Genomic DNA, 25,351 nt, shown 5'->3' with positions numbered 1-25,351 from the left:
CTGCTTTGCTGTCACTTCACTTTCTACTTGCTACGGCTTGATAGAAAACACATTTCTCCTTTTCATGGGCTCCCCGGGTATGTTAGAAAGCAGAGAAGTAAAGGTTCCTCCCTTTCAACACATGCTGTTGTAGCAGCTGCTGTACGAGCTGGCTTGTCTCTACTTGCCAATTCCCACCCCTCCCCGCCACACCTTTTCTTAACTGCTGGTTAGATCTCTCACAGCTCTTCTATAACTTTGTGGCCAGTACTGTTGGTAACTGCATGTACAAAGTATTTTTGAATTACATAAATCAATGCTTGGGGGGGGGAGCAAACTGAGAAGAATCCTCCAAATATTTACAGTTGAATTAATTTTTAGATCTTTTAGGAAAGCTTAGCTTTGAGATTTCCATCTGTTCATATAAATATTACTGTAGGGTGTCTAGGCTTTTTCTGCAGCTGTTAGCACATGGGCCAAAGGGACGGAAAGCATAGCAGGCATCTTCACAGATTACACCCATGCAGCGAGTAAGCGTAGCCAGAACATGCCATTCCACAAGCCTCTAATTATATAAAGAAAGCAGCTAAAGTAGACATACTTACATTTTTAAGCTGTCCTTATCCTTCTAGCTACGGCAGTCTGTCCTTCTGAGGCTGCACGTACTCACAAGATGCTGCGTGTCAGTGTTTATTTTGGTTTCCCCAAACTCCGCCCATGCCTCAGCCCTCCTGGAGGGAGATGCTGTTAGGAAAACCAGAAAGTTGTAGCCTTGACCTCCTCTGGGTCTCACTGGAGAGCTCCCACGCAAATGCCGAAAGCCCCACCTACTGCCCACGGGGCAACATTGGGTCCAGTGTGTGATCCAGCTCCATAAACAGTTTTGTGCCCGTGTGTAACTTCCCCTGGTTTCCATGGCTTTGTGCCTACTTTTGTCAGGGTCAGCGGCAGGTTTTGTTCTCTCGAGAGAAAGAATTTCATGTAAATAATGTGTGTGTCGTGTGTCCCCCCCCCCCCCCCCGGCTCAGATTACATGAGAGTGATGGTACAGAATGACAATTTTTCTTTTTTGCCCCTGGGGTGAAATGGTAGGTAGAAATCTGGCTGCAAACTACAGTAAGACCATCCTCATGAGATTTCTGCTGGCATGTTATGAAAGACAGACAGTGTTCTATAATGGCTGTCTGTTTTGAGCGGTATTTGACACTAATCAGCCCCCTTAGCCCTTGGATATCTGCACAAAGGGGTTATACAAAGCTATTGTGACATTCTGTCCTGCTTATAATACACAAAGTGAAGCTGAACTCTTCATTTAACCAGCTGCAGCTCCAGGCATATTTAGGTACCGGCACAATAGGGCAGATTAAACTTCACAGTTTTAGTTCTGAGAACACCTCCCACGTTTTGTCATGGTTTGTGCAAATTCCTTGCAGCCAAATTCAGCTAAGCTCTCTGGGACATTCAAAATCAATAGCTGAGAATGACTTTTTAACAGGAAACAGACTTTGCTTGCAGAGAACTTCATCAGGTTGCTGTGTGATACACTCCTATACCGAAAGGGGGAATAAAAAAACCCCAAAGCACGCCAAATAGCAGTTGCAAGCTTACCTCTAAAGCCACAAAGCTCTCTAAAGCCACGGAAGTGGGGTGGTGTGAAGAGTGGTTTGCTAATGGAGCATATTAGAACATGCTAAGGCCTGAAATACAGAACCAGTTTTCTGCATGCTTTGTACTTCCATTTTATGGAGTAAACTTTCAATTTTACCTGTGTTCTGCTTGGGTCAAACAGGAAAATCAGCAGGGCGTTTTGGAGAAGCAGAAGCTGCTCCTTCACGATCTTTGCTCAGAAGCTAAAGGCACGCTTGTGTAAGGTTAGCTGTTACATTACTCTGTCACCCTAACATTCCTGTCAAGTATGTACTAGTAACCATTTTCTCCAGAGAAGAGAAGGCCATGTAAAAAACTACACCCAGCCACAACAATTTGGTAAATCTCACAAAATCTACCCCAATCATGGGCACAGAGAAGTATTGCCTTGAAAAGGGGGCAATTAATCTGTAGATAAACAAACACAAGCCCCCTGTGAATTCTCGTTTTGTTTCTGAAGCAGAGAGACCCAGAACAAATCCCCAGTCAGTTTGCATGTGTCCAGCTGATGTTTCTGTCCCCGACAAAGAGCTAACTGTTCCTGGTGGAGTAGCCCGAGGTTGGAGAACAATCATCAGTGTTTTCCCGAGAGATTGTTTTCCAACACTCTTGTTTTTCACATATAAATGGAGAGAACATGTCAACAGTTGGAAGAGACAGTAGGGCAGGCATGAGGGCATGTATTCTTTAACTATATACATACCAAAACCATATCTAATTAGGGGGATGGGGAAGGGATTATGATATGGAAGCTGACACACAGTCTCACTGGTACCTCCACAGAGGGGAAAATCTGAGTACGCTAACTCTGTACCCCTTGCCCTTTACACAGGAAAATAAAGTGAAAGAACTGTTTTGGCACCTTGAGGTCCCAGTAGTTTGCAGAACATATGACAGGGAAGTTCAACGGCATACGTATACCTCTAGTTTGCCTGGCTGTCTCTACGGCATGGGGAAAAGCAAAACCAGGCAGTAATAAAGGCTCATACTGCTTACATAAATACCAACCTCTCCTTGTACACTATACCTCTAATGCAAAGAGTTGCTGCCCACAGAGGAGCCCTAAATGTACTAATTAAACAGGCAGTTAATTAAGTCTCAAAGGTAGCCTACGACACCTCTGTTTAATGTTATATATCACACAGAATCACACACAGAATCAGTACGGTTGGAAAAGACCTGTAAGATCATCGAGTCCAACCTGGGGGGGAAAAAAAAAAAAAAACAAACCACAAAACCCACGCCACACAACAACAATAACAAGCCACAACCCACCCAACACCACACAGCACCATGTCCATCAAGCTACATCCCACAATGCCACATCCACACGCTCCTTGAATACCTCCAGGGAGGGTGACTCTACCACCTCCCTGGGCAGCCTATTCCAGTGTTTCACCACTCTCTCAGTGAAGAACTTTTTCCTAATGTCTAGCCTGAACCTCCCCTGTCGCAACTTGAGGCCATTTCCTCTAGTCCTGTCACTAGTCACTTGGGAGAAGAGACCAACACCCACCTCTCTGCAACCCCCTTTCAGGTAGTTGTAGAGAGCGATAAGGTCTCCCCTCAGCCTCCTCTTCTCCAGGCTAAACAACCCCAGCTCGCTCAGCCGCTCCTCATAAGACTTGTGTTCCAGACCCCTCACCAGCTTCGTCGCCCTTCTCTGGACACGCTCCAGCACCTCAATGTCCTTCTTGTAGTGAGGGGCCCAAAACTGAACACAGTATTCGAGGTGCGGCCTCACCAGAGCCGAGTACAGAGGCATGATCACCTCCCTGCTCCTGCTGGCCACACCATTTCTGATGCAAGCCAGGATGCCGTTGGCCTTCTTGGCCACCTGGGCCACCTGGGACTTGGCTGGTATTTTCTAGAATAGCTGACAAAGCAATGTTTTTCTCTAGTGTTTCCTTAAGGAGTAGAGATGAGGGCAGAAGCACATAAAAGCATGCGGTTTGTAGCTTATTTTTGCTATTTTCAGCAGGTACTTCTGGGCAGAACACGGTAATGAACTTGTACTTAAGTAATGTTTTCTCAGGCTAGCAGCTTCTGTTGGAGATGTATAAGGACAAGCCTGTGATACGATTGCTTGTGATTTCCATTTTCCTCTCTGTAGACTCTATCTACACTTGTCTCTAACAAGGCAAGACAAGACCTTAAGCAACATGCTGTAAAGGAAAAATGCTTACCTCTGCTCTGTGGCAACATTACAATAGCTGCTGTCAAATTCATGCAAGTGTGTTGTAAGTTGCCTTTATCCCTGGAGGCGAGCGCAGACTGCTTGCACAAAAAAGGTGACTCCTTCCCACTGACCTAATTGTGTCAGGATTGGAGAAACTCCGGGAAAAATGTTACAGTATGGTTAATGATAACTTTGAGTCATGTTCTTGTAACTGACAAGTCTGTAGCGTAATATGAAAAAATTGCGTGTGAGGGACAGAGAGGGATGCATGTGTCTCCGAGCATGGCCACTCACCTGTTCTAACAAGTGGTCTCAACCCAAATGCTCCAGGCAGTTTTGCATTTCTGCCTAAGCCTGGCAGAGCATCAGTTAGCCTTGCATTTGGTAATGATTTTGATTTAAAAGCACTGAGACTCTTCACGTATAGATGACATTGCAAACACACACTTACCAGATGGTGCAGAAGCCTTTACTTCACAACACAGAAGTTGAGCATGTGACGTTGCTGTAGTTACTGTAAATAATATTCCAGGGCAGCAAAAGTGTCTTTATATGTTGTTAGATGAACTGTGGTTTTCTGCAAATTCATCTCCCAAAAGAAGCCTCTTATCGTCTTGCTCTAAAGAAAGAGAAAGCCTTTTAGCAAATTCCATTCTATATCTTATTCTCACTTCCAGCAAGGAAAATGAAGAAGCGCAAGCGTACCATCTTCTAAAGAAGCAGTTGAATGTACTATAGTACTGTTCCAAGGAGATTCCATATTATGCTTTGCAAATGGTGGAAATGAAATCTCTGCCATAACTCTAATGAGAGGATATTTAGACCTTGTGCTCTAACCTATGCATTTTATGACAGCACACCAATTTGTTACCATTGGATTGGCCTTCAGTCAAAAACCATTTGCTTTCTGGAAATGCGTATGTGGATTTTGTCCATCTGCTTTTTGCCTGATTCCAGCTAATTTGTACAAATGACACATGAAACTATTGCATCTCCCTGCTACCTTGAACAGCTGACTCAATGACAGCATTACCTAAAATCTCGCTAACTGAGCGACTCCTTGCTCACTTCATCAGAGATTGCATGGAACTGCCTGCTCTTGACCAAATAAAAAGCTTCCTACATCCAACACCACTCCAGAGCACTCTTGACTTGGCATTTTCCAAGATTTCTCTGCTGAAGGTCACATTTTGGAATCATTCTAGGTTTGGAGAATTAATCCTAAATTAATCCTTCCTTCCAGCTGCCATGAAAAACCTTCCTAAACCTTCCTGTCTTCTGTCTGTGGTGCCCAGAGAGAGACTGGAAGGTTTCTCAGCTTTATATACCACTTTATTCACTTGGCTTCTTTCCAAAATAAGGGTTATTTTTAATACAGATCTGTTTGGGGATCTAGCTATCAGCTGAACCCCACAAGCAATTGTCTCCATAAACTTCTTTAGCCAGCATTAATATTTCTCTAAATCCACAGAAAACTTGCAGTCCTCTCCGAGTGCTGGAAGGAGAGGAAGTGAATTCATCTTCCCCTACAAATTCATCTGCATTCTGCTATTGACAGATTATTCTCAGAAACAAGAATATGAAACAAGGTGAATTTTTATCTTCAAGATAAGAACGTCTCACTCAGGGAAACAGGATTAAGGTCGCATAGGTAGTAATGTTTGCTAGAAAAAAGCCTTGACACAAATCTATTGTATTGCTATTTTTGCTTTTTTAAATGGTATTATCAATGAGTTAAGCTATAGCCTAAAGTGAAGAGAATATACCTTGTTTGCAAACACAACTCTGAAGAGGAAGGGGCCAGGCATCAATCATCTGAGAACATTACTCAGAGAGAGGGCTCAAAAAAACAACCTTAAGAAGAACAGGCATTTACTGATTGTTTCTTACCAATAGGGAAGTCCAGTATTTGAAGTCACCAACAATCCGTACCACAAATAACGCTCTCAAGCCATACAGAGAAAGAAGTAGTTGGGAACCACAGTGGCAGCCCCAGGCCTCTTGCGTCTCACCTGCTAGGCAGGCTGCTCCTCTGCCCAGGGCCTGGGTTAAGGTCCTGACTCTGCTGAAGGCTTATTTTGAGATGGTGGGAACAGCCCCAATAGTCTGAGAAGGACCCAGGTATGTGGAAATTGCCCTAGAGAGGCCAGGGTTTCCCTATGAAGGCTCAGTGACCTGAAAACATGTCCAGAGATGATGGAAACAGGCTCAGAGCATAAGGACATCTTAGAAAATTCTTAAAGAAAATGGTGTCCTAAAATAATAATATTTTCCACTTTTTCCAAAAAGACATGAAGAGAAAACTGAAAAAATGGTGAGCTGCTTGCTAGGGGTGTCTAATGTGATAGCTCTTCAGCAGTACGAGTTGAAGACCACTGTGGTACATACTGGATAATGTGAAGCAGAATGAGGAATCCATTACAAAGCCCTTGCAGACTAATCGGGAGTGTATTTGGCAGCACGCAGGCATTAGTCATGTATGGCTGTAGGAAAGCGGTCTCTTTCTGGCCTGTTGATCCAACTAACCACCTAAGCACAAATTGATCAGTTATCCTAGCTGAGGGTTTGTCTCCTAAGCTTCTTCCTGATCTTAGTTGCATGAGTACGGATCGTATCAGAACTTCTCCCATCTTGTAACAGTGGAGATTTTGGTAGTGGGTATGGGGTTTTGGTGGGCATTTTTGTTGTTTAGATTATGCAAGTAAGGCCTCCAGAGATGGATTCTTTAAGGACCTGGTCTCTCTTTCTCTGCTTTCTCAAGATGAGCCAATGCTGCATTCTGCAGCAGATGGCACTGTTGTTTGTGTTCAGAGGTGAGTTTTACTTTAATGCAAAAGTCCCTCAAACTCTCTTGGTATGCCAGTGGTCACTTCAGCTCACTAATGGATCCAAGGTACTGTGACAGTTCTTTTCTAAAGCCTTACATTTGAATATACTCTAATATCTGTTAGTGAACTGTTAATGGGAAGATTAAACATTTAAGCATCTTAACATCTCGGCATGTTAAACATCTTTTATGCAGCAGACACACCTGTCTGAATGTCTGTGTTAGGACAGTTAAGAAAATCCTAAATTAGGAAAATCCTTCAGGTTATACTCAATTCCAGAAGAGTTAAACTGGCAAGCTTCCAGGTAGCATTGATATGCAACTTAACAGTTTAAAACTCAGATTTAAAATCTGAGAGGCCAGTATTTCTTTTGATTTTTGCACCTTTAGATTTTGAGCAGAGAAAATGAGGTAGATGCTCCACATATAATGACATCATGTCAGCTTCTCAGATGATGGACTTCTGAATACCAGCCAGCCAAGATGGTATTTAACAGCATTTCATCACTTTCACAGGTGTTGTCTTTTTTAATTTCGTCATTTAGGCTTGGACACTTCGTATTTGTTCTGAAAATAGACTTGGGTCTGTCTTTGAAAGAAAGTTGTATCTGGATACATTTATTTATTGCAGAGAGAAACAGAAGCAAAACTATAGTTTAATTATGCCCAACCAGAACTGCACTCATGGTAGCTTGAGAAATGGGAAAATCCAGATGTCAAAACTGTATAGGTAGAGAAATGTGGTTTGGGGAAAGTAGAAGTAAAGGATGGGGGTGGTAATTTGTAGTCAGTGTAGAAAATGTTGGAAGTGTTCACACAGCAACAACAAAAAAGTCTGGAGGACACTTGCAGAGCCTTTGGCTTTAGTAATGAACTTACCTCAGCAAATCAATTATTTGAATAATGGAGTTCTTAACAGGTATGTGAATCCACCATGTTGACACATGGCAACAAAAAAGTGTTTACAACTTCCCCATTTGAAATTACCTTATGGAGTTATTTTGATAAGCTTTTGACATTCGTGTTCATTTCTCTTCCTAATAGAAAAATTGCTTAAATCTATAAAACCGTATTTTTATTCCTATACTTGTTTTGGAAAAATAGCAACTGATTTTTTTTTCTTGTTTTCACTGATGTCCTTATTATCCTCTGAGCTTTGGCACCAGTGACACTTTACTGCTTATTTCAGTGGTAAGTGGGAAGACACTTTTCCGGTCATTGCACAGCATGCTGCAGCTGCAGACAGCCTAAACTCTTCTTCTGCCTTGTCCAAAATTTACAATTCAGATTTTGGAACCTGAATGTGAGTTAATGTATTCAGATTCTCCTGAATATAAATTCCCACAGCCATTTAAGCCTTCCTAAATTATTCTTTTTTTTTCCATTGGAAGGATATATTTGGTACTAAACATGCACTTGAAGTGAGTATAAAGGAGAGGAAGTATTTTAAATGGTGACAGTAAACTAATTTCTTCTTTCTCTCATCCTTAAGACTCTGAACTCACACACACATCATTGGCACTGCTGATTGCCTGTGGTATGCTAGCACTGGGGAGAGTAGCGTAAGGGGATGTGCAGGTATTCATTTGCTGATGACTGTAGGAGGAATGAAGAGAGTTAGTAATTATTCACTGTATACTGCTGAACTGGACCTATGCTGTCCTTCAAACCTCTGTAGAATAACTTGTGTATTGGTTTTGGCTAAAGCACTGTTCTTTTTCCTTCTGGTAATTACATAGGGCCTTATCAGTGTAAATTTGAGTCTTAGAATCTTTACCATCATTTTCTTAATTGCAAAGACTGCCCTGAAACACGAAACCCTCGCCCAAGGACTGGGGGAGAGGGACAGAGGCAGTGAGGGGAGTCAGAAACAGCGATCATGGCTTTGAAGGATGTGGGAAGACAGTCCCAACCCTCAACCACTACTGAACTGGGGAGGTGATGGGCTGGGGCAACTCTAAAATTCCTCAAAATGTCTCTAAACTACAGTGAGATTTTAACCCCCTCTAGACAGCTCTAAACCACTGTATACCTCTTCTAAATTGCTCTAGAAGTCCTTTAATCAGCTCTAAAGAGCTGTAAGGACCTCTGTATTGCTGCAATGAGGCAATTGCCTCAAAACAGACGTAATTCACACAACTCTAAGTGGTCTCTAAAACACTCTAAAACTCTTCTGATCAGCTCTAAACTGCCACTAAATGGCTCTAAACGTCTCTAACAATTCATTACCGCCTTTAAAATGCCTTTAAACTTCCTGTAAACAGCTCTAAAGATCTGAAAAAATAACTGCAAATTCCTCCAAAACTCTTCAAAAGCACACTAAGCAGTTCTCAGGAGCTGTAATATCCCTTTAAAGAGTGCTAGGGCCCTTAAACTGAGCTAACATCTTTCTGAACCTCCCCTAAGCAGCTTTCAGATTCATCTAATCTTACCTAGAACTCCTCTGTATTGATCTGAAGATCCCTGAATTTTCTTTGGGCCTCTTAAACTCCTCTAAGGACCTCTAAAACTCCTTGAATGTGCTCTGAGGTGCTGTAAACTCCTCTAAAATACCACCAGACAGCTACAAAACACCTCTGATGAGCTCTTGAAGAGCTATTATTACACCCCCTAAATTACACCTTTTTAAGTCATTTAACTGGTCGTAAAACACTCTAGGGTGCCGCTAAACCAGTCTGGACTTCTTTAAAGAGCTCCAGAATACCTCTAAAATGCACTACACTGCTCCACAACGCATCTAAACAGCTCTAAAACTCTTCTAATCAGCTATAAACAACAGTGAGAAGCTATAAATTCCTCTAAAACCTCCACTCTACCTCTCTGAAAATCCTCTAAACAACACTAATACCTAGAATTCTTCCATGTTGCTTTAAGCAGGAGTAAAATGCTTCAGAATAGATCTTGGACCCCTCTCAGTCTCCTTGCAACTGCTCTAGAACTCCTTTCTGCAGTTCTGAAACTCCTGTTTAGAGAAACAGCACTAAAACTTCTCTGAAGTCCTCAAAAACTGCTCTGAACAGCACTAAGCAGCTACACACCTCTCTAAATTGATCTAACTCCTCTAAAACCTCTATAAACAGTTCTAAGCAGCTCTAAAGTCCTGTAAAGTGTGCCAAAACTCCTGTAAAGCATTCTAAACAACTGTAAACTCCTTTACCCCTTCTAAACCTCTTCTAAAAACCTCAGAGCACCTCTAAATTGATCTAAAGCTCCTCTATGTTGCTATAAGCAGCACTAATGTGTCTCTAAATACATCTAAAATGCCTCTAAATCGCTACGGTACAACTTTAAACTCCTCTATACAGCTTTAAAATTCCTCTAAAGAGCTCTACGCATTCTAAAACCCTTCTAGACCAGTCTGTAACTCCCACGAACTGTTCTAAGCAGCTCTAAAACACTTCAAGCTGCTGTAAAACTTCTCTCATATGCTGTCAACAGCACAAAGTAGCTCTAAAACTCTCTTAAAATACTCAGAAAATCATCTGAACTTTCTCTAAATGGCTCTACAGAGCACCGAGTTGTCTCTGAACCTCCCGAAATACACTGTTCTTCTGGGGCCAGTACTGCTTAACCTCTTTGTTAACGACCTGACGGTTGGAGTAGAGAGCACCCTCAGCAAGTTTGCAGAGGGACCTTGACAGGCTGGAGAAACGGACTGACAGGAACCTCCTGAACTTCAACAAAGGCAAGTGCAACGTCCTGCAGCAGGAAAGGAGTAAGCCCATACAGCAGTACGGACTGGTGGACAAGCGGAACATGAGCCAGCTGTGTGACCCTGCAGTATCCTGCATTAGAAGAAGAGTTGCCAGCAGGTCAAGGGATGTCATACTTCCCCTCTGCTCAGCACTGGTGAGAGGCATCTGGAGTGTTGGGCTCCCCAGTAAAGGGAAGACGTGGACTTCCTAGAGTGAGTCCAGTGAAGGGCCTCGAAGATGATGATGGGATTGGAGAATCTGTATTACAGGGAGAGGCTGAGAGAGCTGGGACTGTTCAGCCTGGCAAAAGAGAAATTACTCATAGGGATGGAAGAGCATAGAGAAGAGGGGATTTCTGGAAGAATGAGATGAGCCTCAAAGAAAAGAAAAATACATGTGTTTTGTGAGAACCTGTTAATAAAGCCAAACCCCAGAGAAAGTGATCTCTGCGTGTGAACAGCCCACAGTGAGCATATTTTGGAGTGGAGGAGGAATACCATAAACCCAAACTCCTGAAATTATTATGTGACTACATGAGAAATGTGCTCCCAGAGCACACAACAACGAGGGATTGTTCTCTCTGCTGCAGGCACTGGATGCTCTTGAAACGCGCTCTAATGGAAGATCTGAAAGCCCACACTGACGGCAAAATGTTCTATTGCACCTGTTTTATGGATGGGTGTAACAAGCCCAAATGATTTTCCCCAGGAAGCAAACCAAGCCCACCAGAGAGCTGCAAGCTGCAGCGGGTATTTGAGAAAGACCAATCGATGTCTTTTTGGTGGCCAGTCCATATGCACATGGCCTTTCATAGCCTCTTTTCTTCTGAGTCTGTTAAACGTCAGCCACAAATCTGTCCAGGGCACTACCTTGTCTTAAGAGGTGCTGGTGGTCTGGTGGTCAGATCTGCTGGGAGAAGATTTGAATTCCAGACCAGCTGCGGTTCCGGTGGGACGGAGGAGGATGGTGCTGTGCACAGCTGCCTTTCTGCCACGGAGCCCAGACTCTGCACTGCACGTGGTACACATCTGGTAAAGCCACATGGTGGAGAAGAAAACAAGAGCCACATGGGCTGCACGTGAGGAGCGGTTTTAGCTCCCCACTAGCTATTGTTTTCCGCTCGCTTGTCATAGCCTGACCTCGCTTGTCATAGCCTGACCTCCATTTGCCTTTCTCACACAGCAGCATGGATCATCCCAGCTCGCCACGCCGCGTCTCCCAGAGCCAGGACACTGCACTGGCGTTGGGAGTGCTTCCAGCACCACAATGGAACAAGAAATGGGCAGGAGGTGAGGAAATATGGAGCCGAAGCCTTTCCTAGTTGAAGGCCTCATGCTGTCCCGCAGCCCCTGCAATGTGAGCTGCACGCAGGTCGTGGTGGGTCTTCCCCTGAACTTCTCATTTCCACGCATCTCGTGGCTTTTGGTTTATGGCATGGTTTTTCTGTTCATACATGACATGTTTATATATTATTGGTTTGGATTTGTCTTACCCAAATAATAATTTGTAAAAGAACTGCAGATTAGAGGCACTGAGTAACAGGAGGTCCCCACCACAGCGAGCATCCATCAGAGACGATTATCTGCAGAGCTTGCAGCTGGATAACCACGGCAAGGAACAGAAGAGCTAAATACGCCTCTACTTCACAAGGTGGGACTAAGGCACAGAGATCAATGGCTGGCTCATTTCTTTGATGCCACAACTTCTAAATTTGGTGCTTGGCCCAGATTTCAGACCCTGAGGGTGAAACGTGCACATTTGTCACATAAATGCAGAGATGTAAGAGGAGTTGGAATGATGCTGAATTTTTTGAGCGTATGGGATTTTGTTTTACAGTAATGATAATATTTTGATGCTTACCTTTAAATTACTGTGCTGTAGTTCTAGGTTTCATCTCTAGTTTCATCTGTGTTTTTGTCTGGGAACAGAGAAAAGATGAAATTTGACTAATCTGTTTGGAAAAAAAATAATCTTTTAATCAGAGATGCTCTTTATCGCAGTTCCCAGGCCTTTGCAAGCTTTTGACATGCTCTCTGGTGCTTGTTCCCTCTACGACAAGGCCGTGTGGGTTTGCTTCCTCACTTACCACGACGCGCTTTTCGAAATCCTTCTCGTTCAATGGCACTGAACTGCAGAAAATGTGTTTTTCTCTCTGTTGCGCCATGCAGAGGATGTGTCTCTTTAGCAGACAGCTCCAGGAGGGTATTTTGATGCTGCTCATCAGGGCAGTAGCGTGAACGTGTCTCTCTCGTGCAGCTCCGGAGCGCGTGGATGGACAGCCTCGGGGGAGCTGAGCCTCAGTCGCTTCGGGCAAACGGGCTTCTAGTTTGCAGCCAACCTTCCCTCATGATTTTCAGCCATCAACGAAAAGATACCCTCTTTGTTTTCAACGGTGACTTGTGCCCGGGCAGAAATCCCTGCTGAAATTCGTGGGGTTGTTAACCGAACGCTCCCCAATCTCCCGCCCTGATGCCAGTGACAGTGCTGCCAGTGCTCCAGCAAAGCCTGCGTCTCCTCAGACGTGCCGCCAGCTCTGTGATTTCTTTGTAAAAAGTTAATTTCTAACTATTTTTAAAAGTTTGCAGGTCCAAACGGGCCTTAGCTTTTAAACGGGACTTGCCGAGCGCGGGTTATGGGGGACTGGGGGGGCCGTGGCCCGAAGGAGGCCGGGGCAGAGCGGGCGGTGAAGAGGTGCTTTCTGAGGCGAGCTGCCAGGTGATGCCGGCGGCACCCCGCTCCCGCCTGCTCGGCGCTCCTTCACGCCGCAGCCTGGAACGGCGGTGCCGCGGAGCGCAACGGGGCGGAACGGGGCGGCCCGGCGGAGCCGCTGGCAGCCGGGGCAGCGCCCCCCTCCCGCCGGGCCGGGCCGCGGGCGGAGCGAGGCCGCCGGCGGGGCCGCCCCGCAGGCGCTGGGGAGCCGGGCCGGCCGCCGGCGAGGTGAGGGGAGCGCGGGGGGGGGCTCAGGGCTCGGCGTCGCTGCCCTGCGGGGAGGCCTCACCCCGCGCTCCCCGGGGCCGCGGCCGCCCGGGCGGGCTGGCCCCTCGGCTGGGCCGGGGCTGCCCGCGGGCCTGGCGGGCCGCGGTGGTGTGCTGGGGGGGGGGGGTAGGTCAGCGTGAGGCGGCTCTTCCCGGGGGAAGGGTTGGTTCTCCCTGCCGGGCGTTGCCGTGTGTGCTCCACATCAACGTGTAGGTGGGGAAGGAAGGGTAAAATAGAAGGTGTCTCCGAAAGGTGACTGCACCTGGTGCTCCCGGTCCTGTCCTCTCCTGGGCTGGTGCTGGCTGCTGTCAGCCGCTCTTTCAACAACAAGGCAGTTCTCTCTGACCAAAAATAACACCCGCTGCTTCTGAACTTTGCCTGTCTAGTTTTGCTGTTAACAGAAGTTAGGTGAAACTCCACTTAAATCAAGATGGGAATCATGTTTATCTCTTTTCTTTTCCAAACAGCTCAATGACACCCAGAAAGAAGTTACAGGGTCTTGTAGCTGCTACAGTCACTCCAATGACTCCTGATGGGTGAGTATGACCCTGTATCACAACATGCCATGTTGTCAGTGTTGCACTACTTACTGTTATTAAAACCCTGTCTCCCTCCTTTCTCCTTTAGAACGGATCAGTTTTGGTTTTGTTCTGAAATCAGATCTCTGATGGGATGGGGAAACTACTAGGTTGGTCCCACTAGCACTAGAGCGGGTTCCCTTAGCCTCTGCATCCTCCTGTTGCCCAGCAAGTGCTGTAGGTCTGGGTTTGGAGAGTTTGGATCAGTCTCGCATCTCTTCTACTGCTTTTGTAGGTGCAAATTAAATCATAGGAAGGTTATACGTGTGCAGTATTGCAGTGTTTTCACGTTTGTTAAGGCAAATCACAGTCCTAACTAAAAAGCGCTCTTGAGAGCTAGAAAATAATTGTCAAAATCTGATGTCCTTTTACATTTTACTTTACCCTATTTAAGCCATGCAGGCATTCATGTGTATATATGTGTGCATGGAATTAGTCTAAGCCAGAAGAAAATATTGCAAGGACTGCACAGTTCTGACAATAACATCAAATCGAAAGTTGAAATTCGGCCTTCCTCAAAGCAGTGATGATAAACAGATGTCCTCCCTGCTGCATTTTGATGTTGCAAGACGGAGTTGTTTGGAGTCAGCAAAGGACTCTGAGCTTCTCTGATGGGGGTTGTGTCAAGATCTGTGTGTGTTTCTGAGGAGACGGTGGAGATTTGTTAGTACAGTCCTCTGAAAGTGATCCTTTACTTTTGAAAAGTGCTGTAAAGCGTGTTACTGTCTCAGTCAGGGAACTCATTTGCATTGCACTCACTGCTTCGTTTCTTGCTTTAAAGGAAACTTATTTCCGAATTCATTTTTTATTACTACTCAAATTTATTGCAACATGCTATTTGGAGAGTGATCTGGGCCCGCTGCCTGGCATGCCTGGCCCTTGTAAGACATGTTCTCTGAAAGCAGCTGTGAAATTTTGGGTGATGTGTGAACCTAGTCAAGGTCCCAGAATTGACTTCCAGACTATAGGGTTGGCCTGTGTGTTTGACAAATGAAAACAACGGTGAAATATTGTACACGGATAAATAAAATAAGTTTGTCCTGCAGAGAAGATAAACCTAGAATTCAATTTCCCCTGTTTGTCAGGGAAGTCTGTTGCTTTCCTCATCCTTTAATGGGAGAGAGAGAGGTCAAAGTCACATCCAGCAGATGCCATTTCACGGTCTGTGTCCAGCAGTTACAAGTATAGTTTAACTATTTGCCAGCACTTGCACAAATATCTTTGTGCTCTCAAGAGAACTCCTGTTTGCCTCAACAGACATAAAGCTTTGAGTGCCTCTTGTTCTCTCACATCTCCCCAAGAAAGTCCTTTGCTGTGATGAGCCTGCGGTAATTACTGATTGATATAAAAGGTTGGAACAGTGAACTACTTGTCAGGAGGAAGAGGAACTGGAAGAAAGAATTCAGAACTGAACTGTTACCTGAAATGTTAAACACGTGCTGAGAGTATCATACCTTGGGGTCATTTGTGTGCGTACACATGCAAGGCTTCAAAAATACATGTCTTTTTTTGTTTCTTAGTCTCTAAGTTTAAGATATCTGTGGGTCGAGACTTATGGTTGCTGAGGCTCCTAAGGTTGCTGCGGTTCCTTTCATTTCAGACAAATTAACCTTTCGGTTATTCATCAATATGTGGATTACCTGGTAAGCAAGCAGAACGTGAAGAACGTTTTTGGTAAGTGGTTTTTTGCTAGGAACTGTGTTACACCCCTTTTGCCTGGATGGCAACCCTGTGATATCTTGCCTGACAAGAGCTGTAGTGGGATGGACTGTGGATGTGGGATCATCCTAGATTTTTATATTCACCAGTGGAAAGATTGTCAGTGACACTTAAGGCATCTTCTTTTGCCTGCACCCCATTTCTGTGTGGGAAAAAATAAGCATTGCCTTCATACAGTAACATTTCCAGAGATGAATGGATAATGCTGTCTTGGCAGAGAAGACTTAACTGAATGATTCTCCCCTTTGCCTGGGCAAGATACAATCATCTGATTAACAAACATCAGCGCAGGAGTCCAGGGAATTCAGTGGGCTCATCAAAGCCAAATGGGCCGCTTTAGGAGACCTGTGGTGCACTGGGTGATACTGAGGTGGTCACTGCTCCCACCTCTCTCTGTTCTGCCTCTGTCTCGGGGACTGCTGCAGGGGCAGCAGGGATGGCTGGAGAGAGAATACAGCGTCTGCTAAACCACTTCTGTTCACAGCCTGGCATAGTTAAGTAGCTGAAGTCAGTGATAAGATTTTCGTTCGAAACTTATGTGGAAAGAATGCCAAGACGAAAAGCAGAGCGTGGCAGTGACTTCGGCTATCCCAGTTTAATCTGTTGTTTGTGACTGAATGTACTGACGTCCTGTTGTTTTCCAGGGGTGCTCTAACACGTGGTTCCACTCAGGACAGAGACACCAAATTTCAGGGCAGGCTGTTTCCATGGGGTGGAGGATAGGCGATCACTCTGCCTGGCTAGCTGGCAGCCCCTTTGTGCACTTGTCATAGCCTGACTCACTGCTGGGAGAAGGAGGTAGCATCTGCTGGGGAGGAGGTGCTGGGGGGCAGTTTCCCAGTTTCAGCAGCTGATTCTGCCTCCTCCCTCCCACCGCTGCTGATCCTGAAACACCCAGGTTTCCAACACGGGCATTTAGTGATGATAACACTGCAATCCCCTTGCAAGTGCTGGTGCGGACTATTGCCATCTTAAAATGAGTTGGGGGAAAAATACTTCTGTTTAATATCATCCAAAGTGTCAGTTCTTTGTCTTCAGTAAAACCAGTGAATGTAGGGCAGGTCTCAGCAAGTGTGTTGTGTTGTGTTGAAACAGTGAATGGCACAACAGGAGAAGGACTGTCCCTTACCATCCAGGAGAGGAAGCAGTTGGCAGAAGAATGGGTGTGCCAAGGAAAAGACAAGTGAGTAGCTGAGAGGGAATGAGGGATTCCAGATCTCGTGTTATGATATAGGCATGCCTGATGGCAAAGCCACGTCTGCTGATGGGGTTTTTTTGGGGAGTATTTTGTTGTTGGGCTTTGTTCCCCAGCTCTTAAGTCTGCATTTCTGTCACTGCCAGTTAGCTGGTGTCCCTTCCTGCTGCTTAGAGAGCTTGTAAGGGTCCTTCTTTTTGGTACACTGAGGGGCAGGGGGGCAAAAATGGGCTCTTGAGGAAAAAAGGGCTGTGCCCTTTGCTTATTCCTGAGAAGAAATAAAAGTAAAGAACGATCTGCCTATTTATGCCCCATGAGCATTTCTGAACCTTGTAATATATTAAATTATTTGTTATGGGGGAAACTGAGGTGTAAAGGGCTTACGTGCTTCCCTAAAGGTGCAGAGTTGGTGGCAGGAGAAGGAATTCAACCCAGATCTTCAGCTGTATATCCAGTTGCAGGTCCATTCTCCACATCTTTCTTACCTGTCATAGTCTTGAATCACCGCTGCCTTCTCCGTAGTTGCTATGTCAGAGGATGTGGAGAGGAGGAGGTGTTTTGGTGAGAAGGATAGTGAGCAGAAATAAAGTGATGTGAAGACTCACAGTCTGTGTAGATATAAAGGAGGAACACAGAAATGGGACTGAGGGACTGGAACCTGGAAGATCGTCTTGGCAGGAGCAGACAAGCAGTCAAAGGTGCTGCTGTGAGGTTGAACTCTTTTGGTAGTTCTGCAGAGCAATAGGTTTAGAAAGCAAAGATATGCTTTGATATCCTTTCCTTTTCCCAGCTTCCCCTTAAATCCTTAATGTCTTAAAATACTGAAATTTGTCCCTCCTGACAGCCTTGCAAATATGACAGCAAGGAGTCACACATGATTCATATTTGCAAATGTGTTTTCTTTTTGCCATCGCCAGCTGCTTGCCACTGTTGGCATTTTCCCTGCATGTCTGCTCTACCGGTCCACACAGGTTCAGATCCCTTTTAGGTTTAAGCTAGTTCAGGGAAGTCCTTGTTCTGTGGCTCGCTGGTCTGAAGGGAGTAATTTTGGCAGACTGGTATTTTTCACCATCACTGCAACCTCCCCAAACCTTCTGAATTTGTTCTTGTGCAGATTGGATCACGTGATCGTTCACGTGGGAGCACTAAGTCTGCCAGAGTCCCAAGAGCTGGTGTGTATGTGATATGTTTCCTTTTCACTATGCGTGTAATACATGTAAAGCAGATGTACCTTCAGATACTTTCCATTCTCTCGTTTATAGGCAAGACACGCAGCAGCCGTAGGTGCTAGTGGTATTGCTGTAATAGCCCCCTTCTTCTTCAAACCCACAGACAAAGGTGAGTAGATGTGATTGCCAGACTCACTGAGGCCCTTTTATATTGCCCTACAAACCTTTGTCATAAATAAAGGATTAATGCCATCTTCTTTCTTTGGAAAGTATTCTGGTGATAATGTTCACACACCTGCCATGTCTGGTGCTGTGCAAAAGCAAAACCTAGGAGAGCCTTTTTAAAAATGGGAAGTATCAGAAGTCACCCAGTAAGAAGTGGGAGGATGTCTTTTGGGCTGTAGTTCATCAGCCTCTTGTAAAAAGAAGAGTTGCTCATGGAAAGACTAGTTAACTAGTCTGTCTTCTGAATAGATAGTATGGAGTTCACGCTCCATCTGGGCCACACTAGGAAGCAGTTGGTTCCATGCTGACCCTTGCTGGACACCGACCAAGTTGATAAACTGCTGATATGCAGACGTGCCTCTTGTTACTGAGGTGATCACGTTTGGTTCTGTGCACCTAAGGTTGCCTCAGAACTTAGAAATTGAGTGTTTTGCTTTTATTATAATGAACATAATATAAAAGAACCACGTGAAGTGGAGGTTTGTAACAGAAATGTTAAAAGTTGTCTGAATGAATTATGAATGGAAATCTTCATATGAAAGCACCAGAAGAAACTGGAGTGGGTTGCCAGAATGGCTGGTATTGACAGCCAAGAACACAATCAGTGGCAATCAAACCGGTAAGCACAGAGGAACAGCACAAAGATCAGCAGGAGACCTCGCTGGTAGTAGTAGCATGGCAGTGAGATTCCAGCACGTTGGTTTTTGCCATTCCTCTTCCTGCTATGCCAATGGGAAGATTGCCTAAGATCTATGAAGGATGCAGTGAACAAGATTCTCAGGAGGAATGTCAACCATAATAACTCTTTGATTCCTAAAACGGTACAAAAAAGTTGTCCAAAAAACCTGGTCATCATCACCGTCAAGCAGTACCCCAGGGAGGTGAATGTGAACTTGATCCCTTGTCCTCTGTGCTGTACACAAGTGGTGAGACCACTTTGGCACACAGGTCTTGCATGCGTGAGAGCATGCATGAGTTACAACTGTAAGAGAATGAGTGTGAGTTACTGAAATCGGTTTGGTTTAAAATAAATACTGTCTTTGCCTTCCATAAGGTCTTCCACTGAGTTTTGTTACATCTAATTTTTTATCATGTGTGAAGGTTTTTATGTGACTTGCTGGGTGTGGTAAGCAAGCTCTAGATGGCCTCTCCTCACACCCTGGCTGCTGTCAGTCGGAACTGTCTTTCACCACGGATAGTCTCCTTCTCTTATGGGGGTACTTGATTGTTTTCTTCCAGATAAGCTGATTGCTTTCTTACAGAAGGTTGCGTCTGAAGCCCCTGCGGTTCCATTTTATTACTACCACATTCCTCCTCTGACGGGTGTGAAGAGTAAGTACTGCTTAGTCAGCTCGTCCCGAGCCCACAGGCTCATAGCAACCTGAGTAATCCCAGGGGCTGGTGTGATTAGTCCACCAGCCTAAACCAGGTGTGTGGCCTCTGCTCCCATCACATGCAAGCTGTAGTGGAAAGGATCCTTTCCGAAAATGGGAGGTGAATCAGAGACTGGAAAATAAATTTAATTCTTCTTCATTGGAAAAAAGTCACTGTTTATGAGTACTGAACAACTGGGAGGGAGGAGGTGATGCTGACCATGGCTTTGCAATTAGCATGGACCAGGATAGGTAATTGCCTTGGATAACCATAGTTGAATCCCGATTTTTTGCAAGATAGTGACCACCATCTCTCTTGGTGTACACTGACTGCATAGTCATGTTTGCTAGGAAATTACGTGTGAAACCACAATGCTTCTCAAGTCTTATTATTTAGCAGAGGAATGAGGAATAGAATACAGATCTTTGGTTATTTGCTCTAGACAGCAGATTATGTGGTGTTTCTGGATGTATCAATTTATATTTATTCTTAAATACGTTGTTGCCAGTTCGTTCCTTAAACTTTCACTTATCCAGGGTTTTCCCCTTCTGATCTGGTAAAAGGAATGCTTCAAAGAGGATGGAAAAATACACTTTTCTATAACTCTGAGAAATAATCACACTGAAGTTGTCTTGCTGGTTGTTTTAGGGCTTTATAGTTTACTAGGCTTAGGCCAAAAGTGAATAACTTGTAAAATAAATTGTCTCCCTCTGGGGGAGGAGACAGGGAAATCTCCCAGAACAGAGGTGTGTTTCTTCATATGAGATTGCTGTTCTGCACAGTTCGTGTTGAAGAGTTGCTGGATGGAATAAAAGAGCAGATCCCCACCTTCCAGGGCGTGAAGTTCAGCGACACGGACCTCTTGGACCTTGCACAGTGTATAAACAAGAATGAGAGAGAACAGTTTGCATTTCTGTATGGGGTGGATGAGGTAAGAGGCTTCTCTTAAAAATAATTTCTAAGGCATTCTCTTGCATCAGCCTTGAGAAAAAAAGTAACCCTGGACATTCAGTGCCAGGCAGTTTTGCTGCTCCTTCCCACCACCCCTTTTTTTTCTTTATTTTGTTACCTGAAGTAAAAATGTTTTTTTTCTCCCCCCACCTCAAACTAGCAACTGTTGAGTGCACTGGCAATAGGGGCAGATGGAGCAGTTGGAAGGTCAGTATGGGTTGGACTCCTTCCCCTCAACACACATACCTTATTGTTGTATCTTCCACTATCTACACAGTATTTCTCTAACTGTCTTCTGTCACAGTGATGGAGGATTTTGCAGGGTAAGGCTGTACAGTAGCGAGCAGACAGACAAGCTAGCTCCAGTGCTAGCGATGGGACAGTTGTATAATCTGGGATTTTGGATTATGTTAATTTGGGTGATTATTGCTGCAGTCTGTAAGCTGACCCAAAGGTTTCAACATATTTCTTTAACCTCAAGGCAACTTTTTGAAGTAGGGTACTTGTCTTCGTTATATGGGTAAGGAACAAAAACCCAAAGAGGTTAAAATCATTTACCTTAGTTCATGTGAGAAGTCTGTGAGGGCCCTGCTGAGTTTTATTGCTGATTTGTCTTCTGCCCCTCATACCAGGCTGCTTAGATGAATTACTGTGTGATATCTGTGTTCTTGTGTAGTTGATCCATTAAATGAACAAGCAACTGGAAAATATAAGTGATTGACTTTCCTTATTGCCTAATTACAGAATGACAGAATGATAGGGGTTGGAAGGGACCTCTGGAGATCATCTAGTCCAATCCCCCTGCCATTATTTTTAATTTTGAAAAGCAGTTCCATTTGGAAAGAACTGGGAAGAGAAATCTGCTCTCTAAACTCTTCCGTAGGGCTTGGCATACTTAAGATGCTTGACAGTATAAACTGCACATAGATTGCACGAATCTCTATCATAATAATGGCATTCTTAAAATGTCGACAGAGAAAGCCCGTGGCTACGTCTTTTGTTTCAGTGGTTCTAAGCTCCCCCTTTGTGTTTACTGATTTCTATTTTTGGTTTGGTTGGTTTTGGCAGTACATACAACTACTTGGGCCGAAAAACCAATCTGATGTTGCAAGCCTTTGCAAAGCCAGACCTTGCGTTAGCACGGAAGTATCAGGTACAGTATCTTCACTGTCCCCACTAGGAGCAGCCTTCTTTCTCCTCTGGCTGTACTGGGGCTGTTTCCCATGTGGTTTTGTCATCCATACCCTGAGGTAGCTTTATTATAGCAAACTTCTTTCAGCGCCAACCCCCCTGCTTGTTACTCATCTCTCCTCACCTTTTTGACCAGTCCTTACTAACTTTTATCCAAGATCTGCCTTACTCATCCTCAACTCTCTAATCTCATCTATGCAGAGTGAGCAATGGCCTGACCTTTTTCCCTGAACAAGCCCACAATGGCCAAGCCCCTTGGCTGGGAATATTCTGGTGATACCTTACATGATGTAGGGTAGAAAGCCATCCCAAAGCAGCTCTGCCTTGACCCCTCTTGGTCTTGGGCATCTCGAAGATTTGTGAGGAATTCCGAGCAATCAGTATACTATCTATACCCAGTGTTTTTAGGGGACATTTGAGGCATCCTTCTTTTGCCTTAAAATAGAAGTGACTGCAGGATGAAAGTCTAAAAGACATCTGAAAGGTGATCTGCTCTGGGAAGTCTCTTCACTAGGCAGTGGATATTCAGATTTGTAAACCTTTGGAGCCGATATGATGAGACTTACCGGTGTTCTCAGGCTGCTTGCAGTGAGGGACAGCTTGAACACGAGTGATAGACTGAGAGGGAGTGATGGTTTTCTTATATCCCTCCCTCCCTCCTCTATTCCAATGGAATTCAATTAGTGTTTCCCGTAGACTGTCCAGGTGGCCAAGGGCTTTTCTCAAAGCTGTGCAATGATTGTATAAGATGTAAATATCATAGTAGCTCTAGATGCTTTTACATCTTAAAATTTGAAGGAGTTGATAAACTACTCTCTGTCTTTTCTAGTTTCTCACTGGGGAGTTTCTCAACTTTGTCATCAAACTAGGTAAGTCCTACACTGTCTGTTTCCCTTGTTATATCTAAAAATGCAGACTTGGTGCTCCAGAAACTATCATGTTGCTGTACCGTCAGAACTTCTTCCTGAAAGATTTTGCAGTGAGAAAATGTTGCGTGTGCTGTTTCCCAAGTTAGTAGCAACTGGGAGCTCAACAAAGGGAGCTGACCAAGCATCCCCGACAGGCTCACTCCCACTTCCTTCCTTCTTCTGTGAAATCTCACAGCTTTAAAGCTGTGACTCTGTGATTTACTTTTTTCTTATCCTGACTCTTTCTGTGGGTTGTTTATTTTTGTTCTGTCTCCAAAAGCTCATTTCTAGCTTTGTTTCTAGAGAGTCATTTTTCTGAAATGGTGGTGCTCCAGTAGGAAAACAGCTCTCATACTTGTCTCTCCTGCCTTGCTATAATTTAAGAGTAACTCTGTTCAAGGCTGTACAAGGCCAAAGCATTTTAAGATGGAATGATTTTTAGAAACAAACCCAAGTTTTAATGTAAAAAGCAATTAAAACCAAGTCAGAGTAGTGTAGGGAGACTGAATCAGACATTTCATGGTTTTCACTTAATGAAGAGAACTGTGGTTTTGCTGTACATATGCAAGCCCCAGTGAACCTAGCTGAGCTTTAGTGCTTGGTTGTATTTCTTGGGTTAAAAGGCAGAGGAAATGCATCATTATTTAGCCTTATAAGTAAAGAGGGAAACAGTGAATTTCCAGAGGTACATAAGGAGACTTGAGCTACGGACAGAGAGGCCTCCCAAAGTTTCCCATGGTGGCTTAAGCTGGTACCCAATGTTATTGTCACATGTCAGCAGGATGTTACTACTCCCAGGGCTGTAATTTATGTGAGTCTGTATTGGGGGATAGCCATGAGGCTGCAAAGATCGGGTTGCTGGGATGACGAATTGGCTGGGATAGCTCAGCCTACCAGTGAAGGTAAATTGGAAGTAGCCCTATTTTTGCTTGGTTTACCTATGGAGGACTCACAGCATCTTTTCTATTGTCAGGGCTGCGTGGCAATACATTTTTGGCAAGGAGAAGGGAACACACACACAACCCTGGTTATCTCTAAAACTGACATGGTAGCTTGTAAAGTTCACGTCTAAGAAAATACTCTGCTTGGTATCTTGAGGAGGGAAACAACACAATACATAAATAAATGTAATAAGTAGGTGTAATTTTTACTGTAATGTCTTTCCTGTCTGCAAGTATGATCTTCTCTTCTTAGTTACACTGTTCTCACTTCTGAGAAGCGCTTCAAGCCTGGTTTATGCCAGATTACACAGGAACTCACCGCTGCTGCTTTTATGGACACCTGTATAGAGACTATTTTAAGCAAAATGAGCTGTAAATGACCCGATTTTGCTTTTGTTCACCCAGGTTTTGGTGTTGCACAGACTAAAGCTGTAATGACTTTTGTTTCTGGCATTCCCATGGGACCTCCACGGCTTCCGCTTGTTGACGCCTCCGAGGATTTCATCGCCAAGGCCAAAGCCAAGCTGGATAGCATTGTGTGGCCTGATGGCGACTGATTTTCACTTCTGTGTCCATCTGGAAGTGGAGGCTCCTTTTCTGGGGTTCACTGTCACTTGGCACATTCCCCACGTGATGGGCTGAGATGTCTTTCAGGGAATTGGCAGTGTGCCTGAGCTCCTTCCTGTTAGGGTTGGCCTTGTTGGCACACATGTAGTCAGTCGCCTTTTTGCGTAACTTTACTCTGGAGTGCACATCCCAGGGCTAGCTGGTATCTTTTAATAAAAAATTTAAAGAGCATATTTTACCCAGTTGAAGGATCCTGACTCCTTTTGTCTAGAAAGGAGGAAGATCTGTCTCTACAGATCATGTTTCGTCCTCTCCCTTCGCATCTCCAGCACTACAGTGTGTTTTTAAACATCGGTATGACACCATCTAGTTGCTCAGATGGGTGTTTTACCGTTTGTCACAAAGTCATTGGACACTATGTATGTAAAATCCAGTTTTTGTCTGATCTCATTGTCTTTGTGCACCTTCACTTAATGCAAAATTTAAAATAACTTCTGCAACAGAAGGCTTGTGGCTCTCTGATGTGCAGGTATTTCTCCATCTTTTTCCCTGCGACAGAAATGAAGGCAGAATTGAGCTGTACGTCTCTAGATTGCAATGCAGAACACTGTCTTACACGTTAGAAAGTCATCTGCTGTCAGACTGAAAGGCACTCTTCTGCACCCTGGACTTACCCCTCTCCGCCAGCTTGAACTCTTACTGTCCGACAGTATGTGTAGCTGACAAATGCGAGGTCCCGTGCCTCCTGACGGCACTCCTGCGTGCGCAAATGGTCGCGGGGGATGTTTGGAAGGAGGGAAGAGAAGGGGGGAGATGTGGTGAGGCACGTTGCTAACTTTCCGTAACACAAAAGCACGGAGAATTCTACTAACTTCCTCTGGCCGTGTAACCACTGGGCAAGAAATACACAGTAATAAAGGCTTCCTTTCGCCCCCCTTGAATTTGTATGAAATTTAGGAGAGCTCTTCTTTGACAGGTGAGGGGAAGGGAGTGGAATCACCCCGGGGTGCTGGGGGTTCTCCCTGCACCCTCGGCGGCACCGGAGCAGCCGAGGCCTGGGGCACCCACACCGCCCTGCCCGCCGAGCCCCTTCTCCTCTGAGGGGCCGGGACTTGCTGGGCCCTTTTTAAAATACATCTTAACACCGTCACGCCAGTGCTGTGACTCGCTGAGTGTTCCAGCGCGGGGCTCAGGGAGGCGGTGCGCGGAGAAGGGGCGGATTTTCCTAAC

At 44.8% G+C, this 25,351-nt stretch overlaps 1 protein-coding gene across 1 annotated transcript; it reads left to right on the top strand.

The window, feature by feature from the left end:
* Positions 1-13,234: 13,234 nt before the first annotated feature.
* Positions 13,235-24,718, top strand: NPL (N-acetylneuraminate pyruvate lyase). Its single transcript, XM_059821649.1, has 12 exons — positions 13,235-13,264; positions 13,771-13,839; positions 15,482-15,555; positions 16,696-16,783; positions 17,910-17,967; positions 18,058-18,133; positions 19,429-19,521; positions 20,346-20,494; positions 20,675-20,721; positions 21,583-21,667; positions 22,535-22,574; positions 23,960-24,718. The coding sequence occupies exons 2-12, from the start codon at positions 13,775-13,777 to the stop codon at positions 24,109-24,111; spliced, it is 927 nt and encodes a 308-aa protein (XP_059677632.1). The 5' UTR covers positions 13,235-13,264; positions 13,771-13,774; the 3' UTR covers positions 24,112-24,718.
* The last annotated feature ends 633 nt before the right edge of the window (positions 24,719-25,351 follow it).

This window comes from Gavia stellata, chromosome 10 (assembly GCF_030936135.1).
Source record: "Gavia stellata isolate bGavSte3 chromosome 10, bGavSte3.hap2, whole genome shotgun sequence".
NCBI classification, from domain to species: domain Eukaryota; kingdom Metazoa; phylum Chordata; class Aves; order Gaviiformes; family Gaviidae; genus Gavia; species Gavia stellata.
This window is presented reverse-complemented; position numbering and strand designations above follow the sequence as displayed.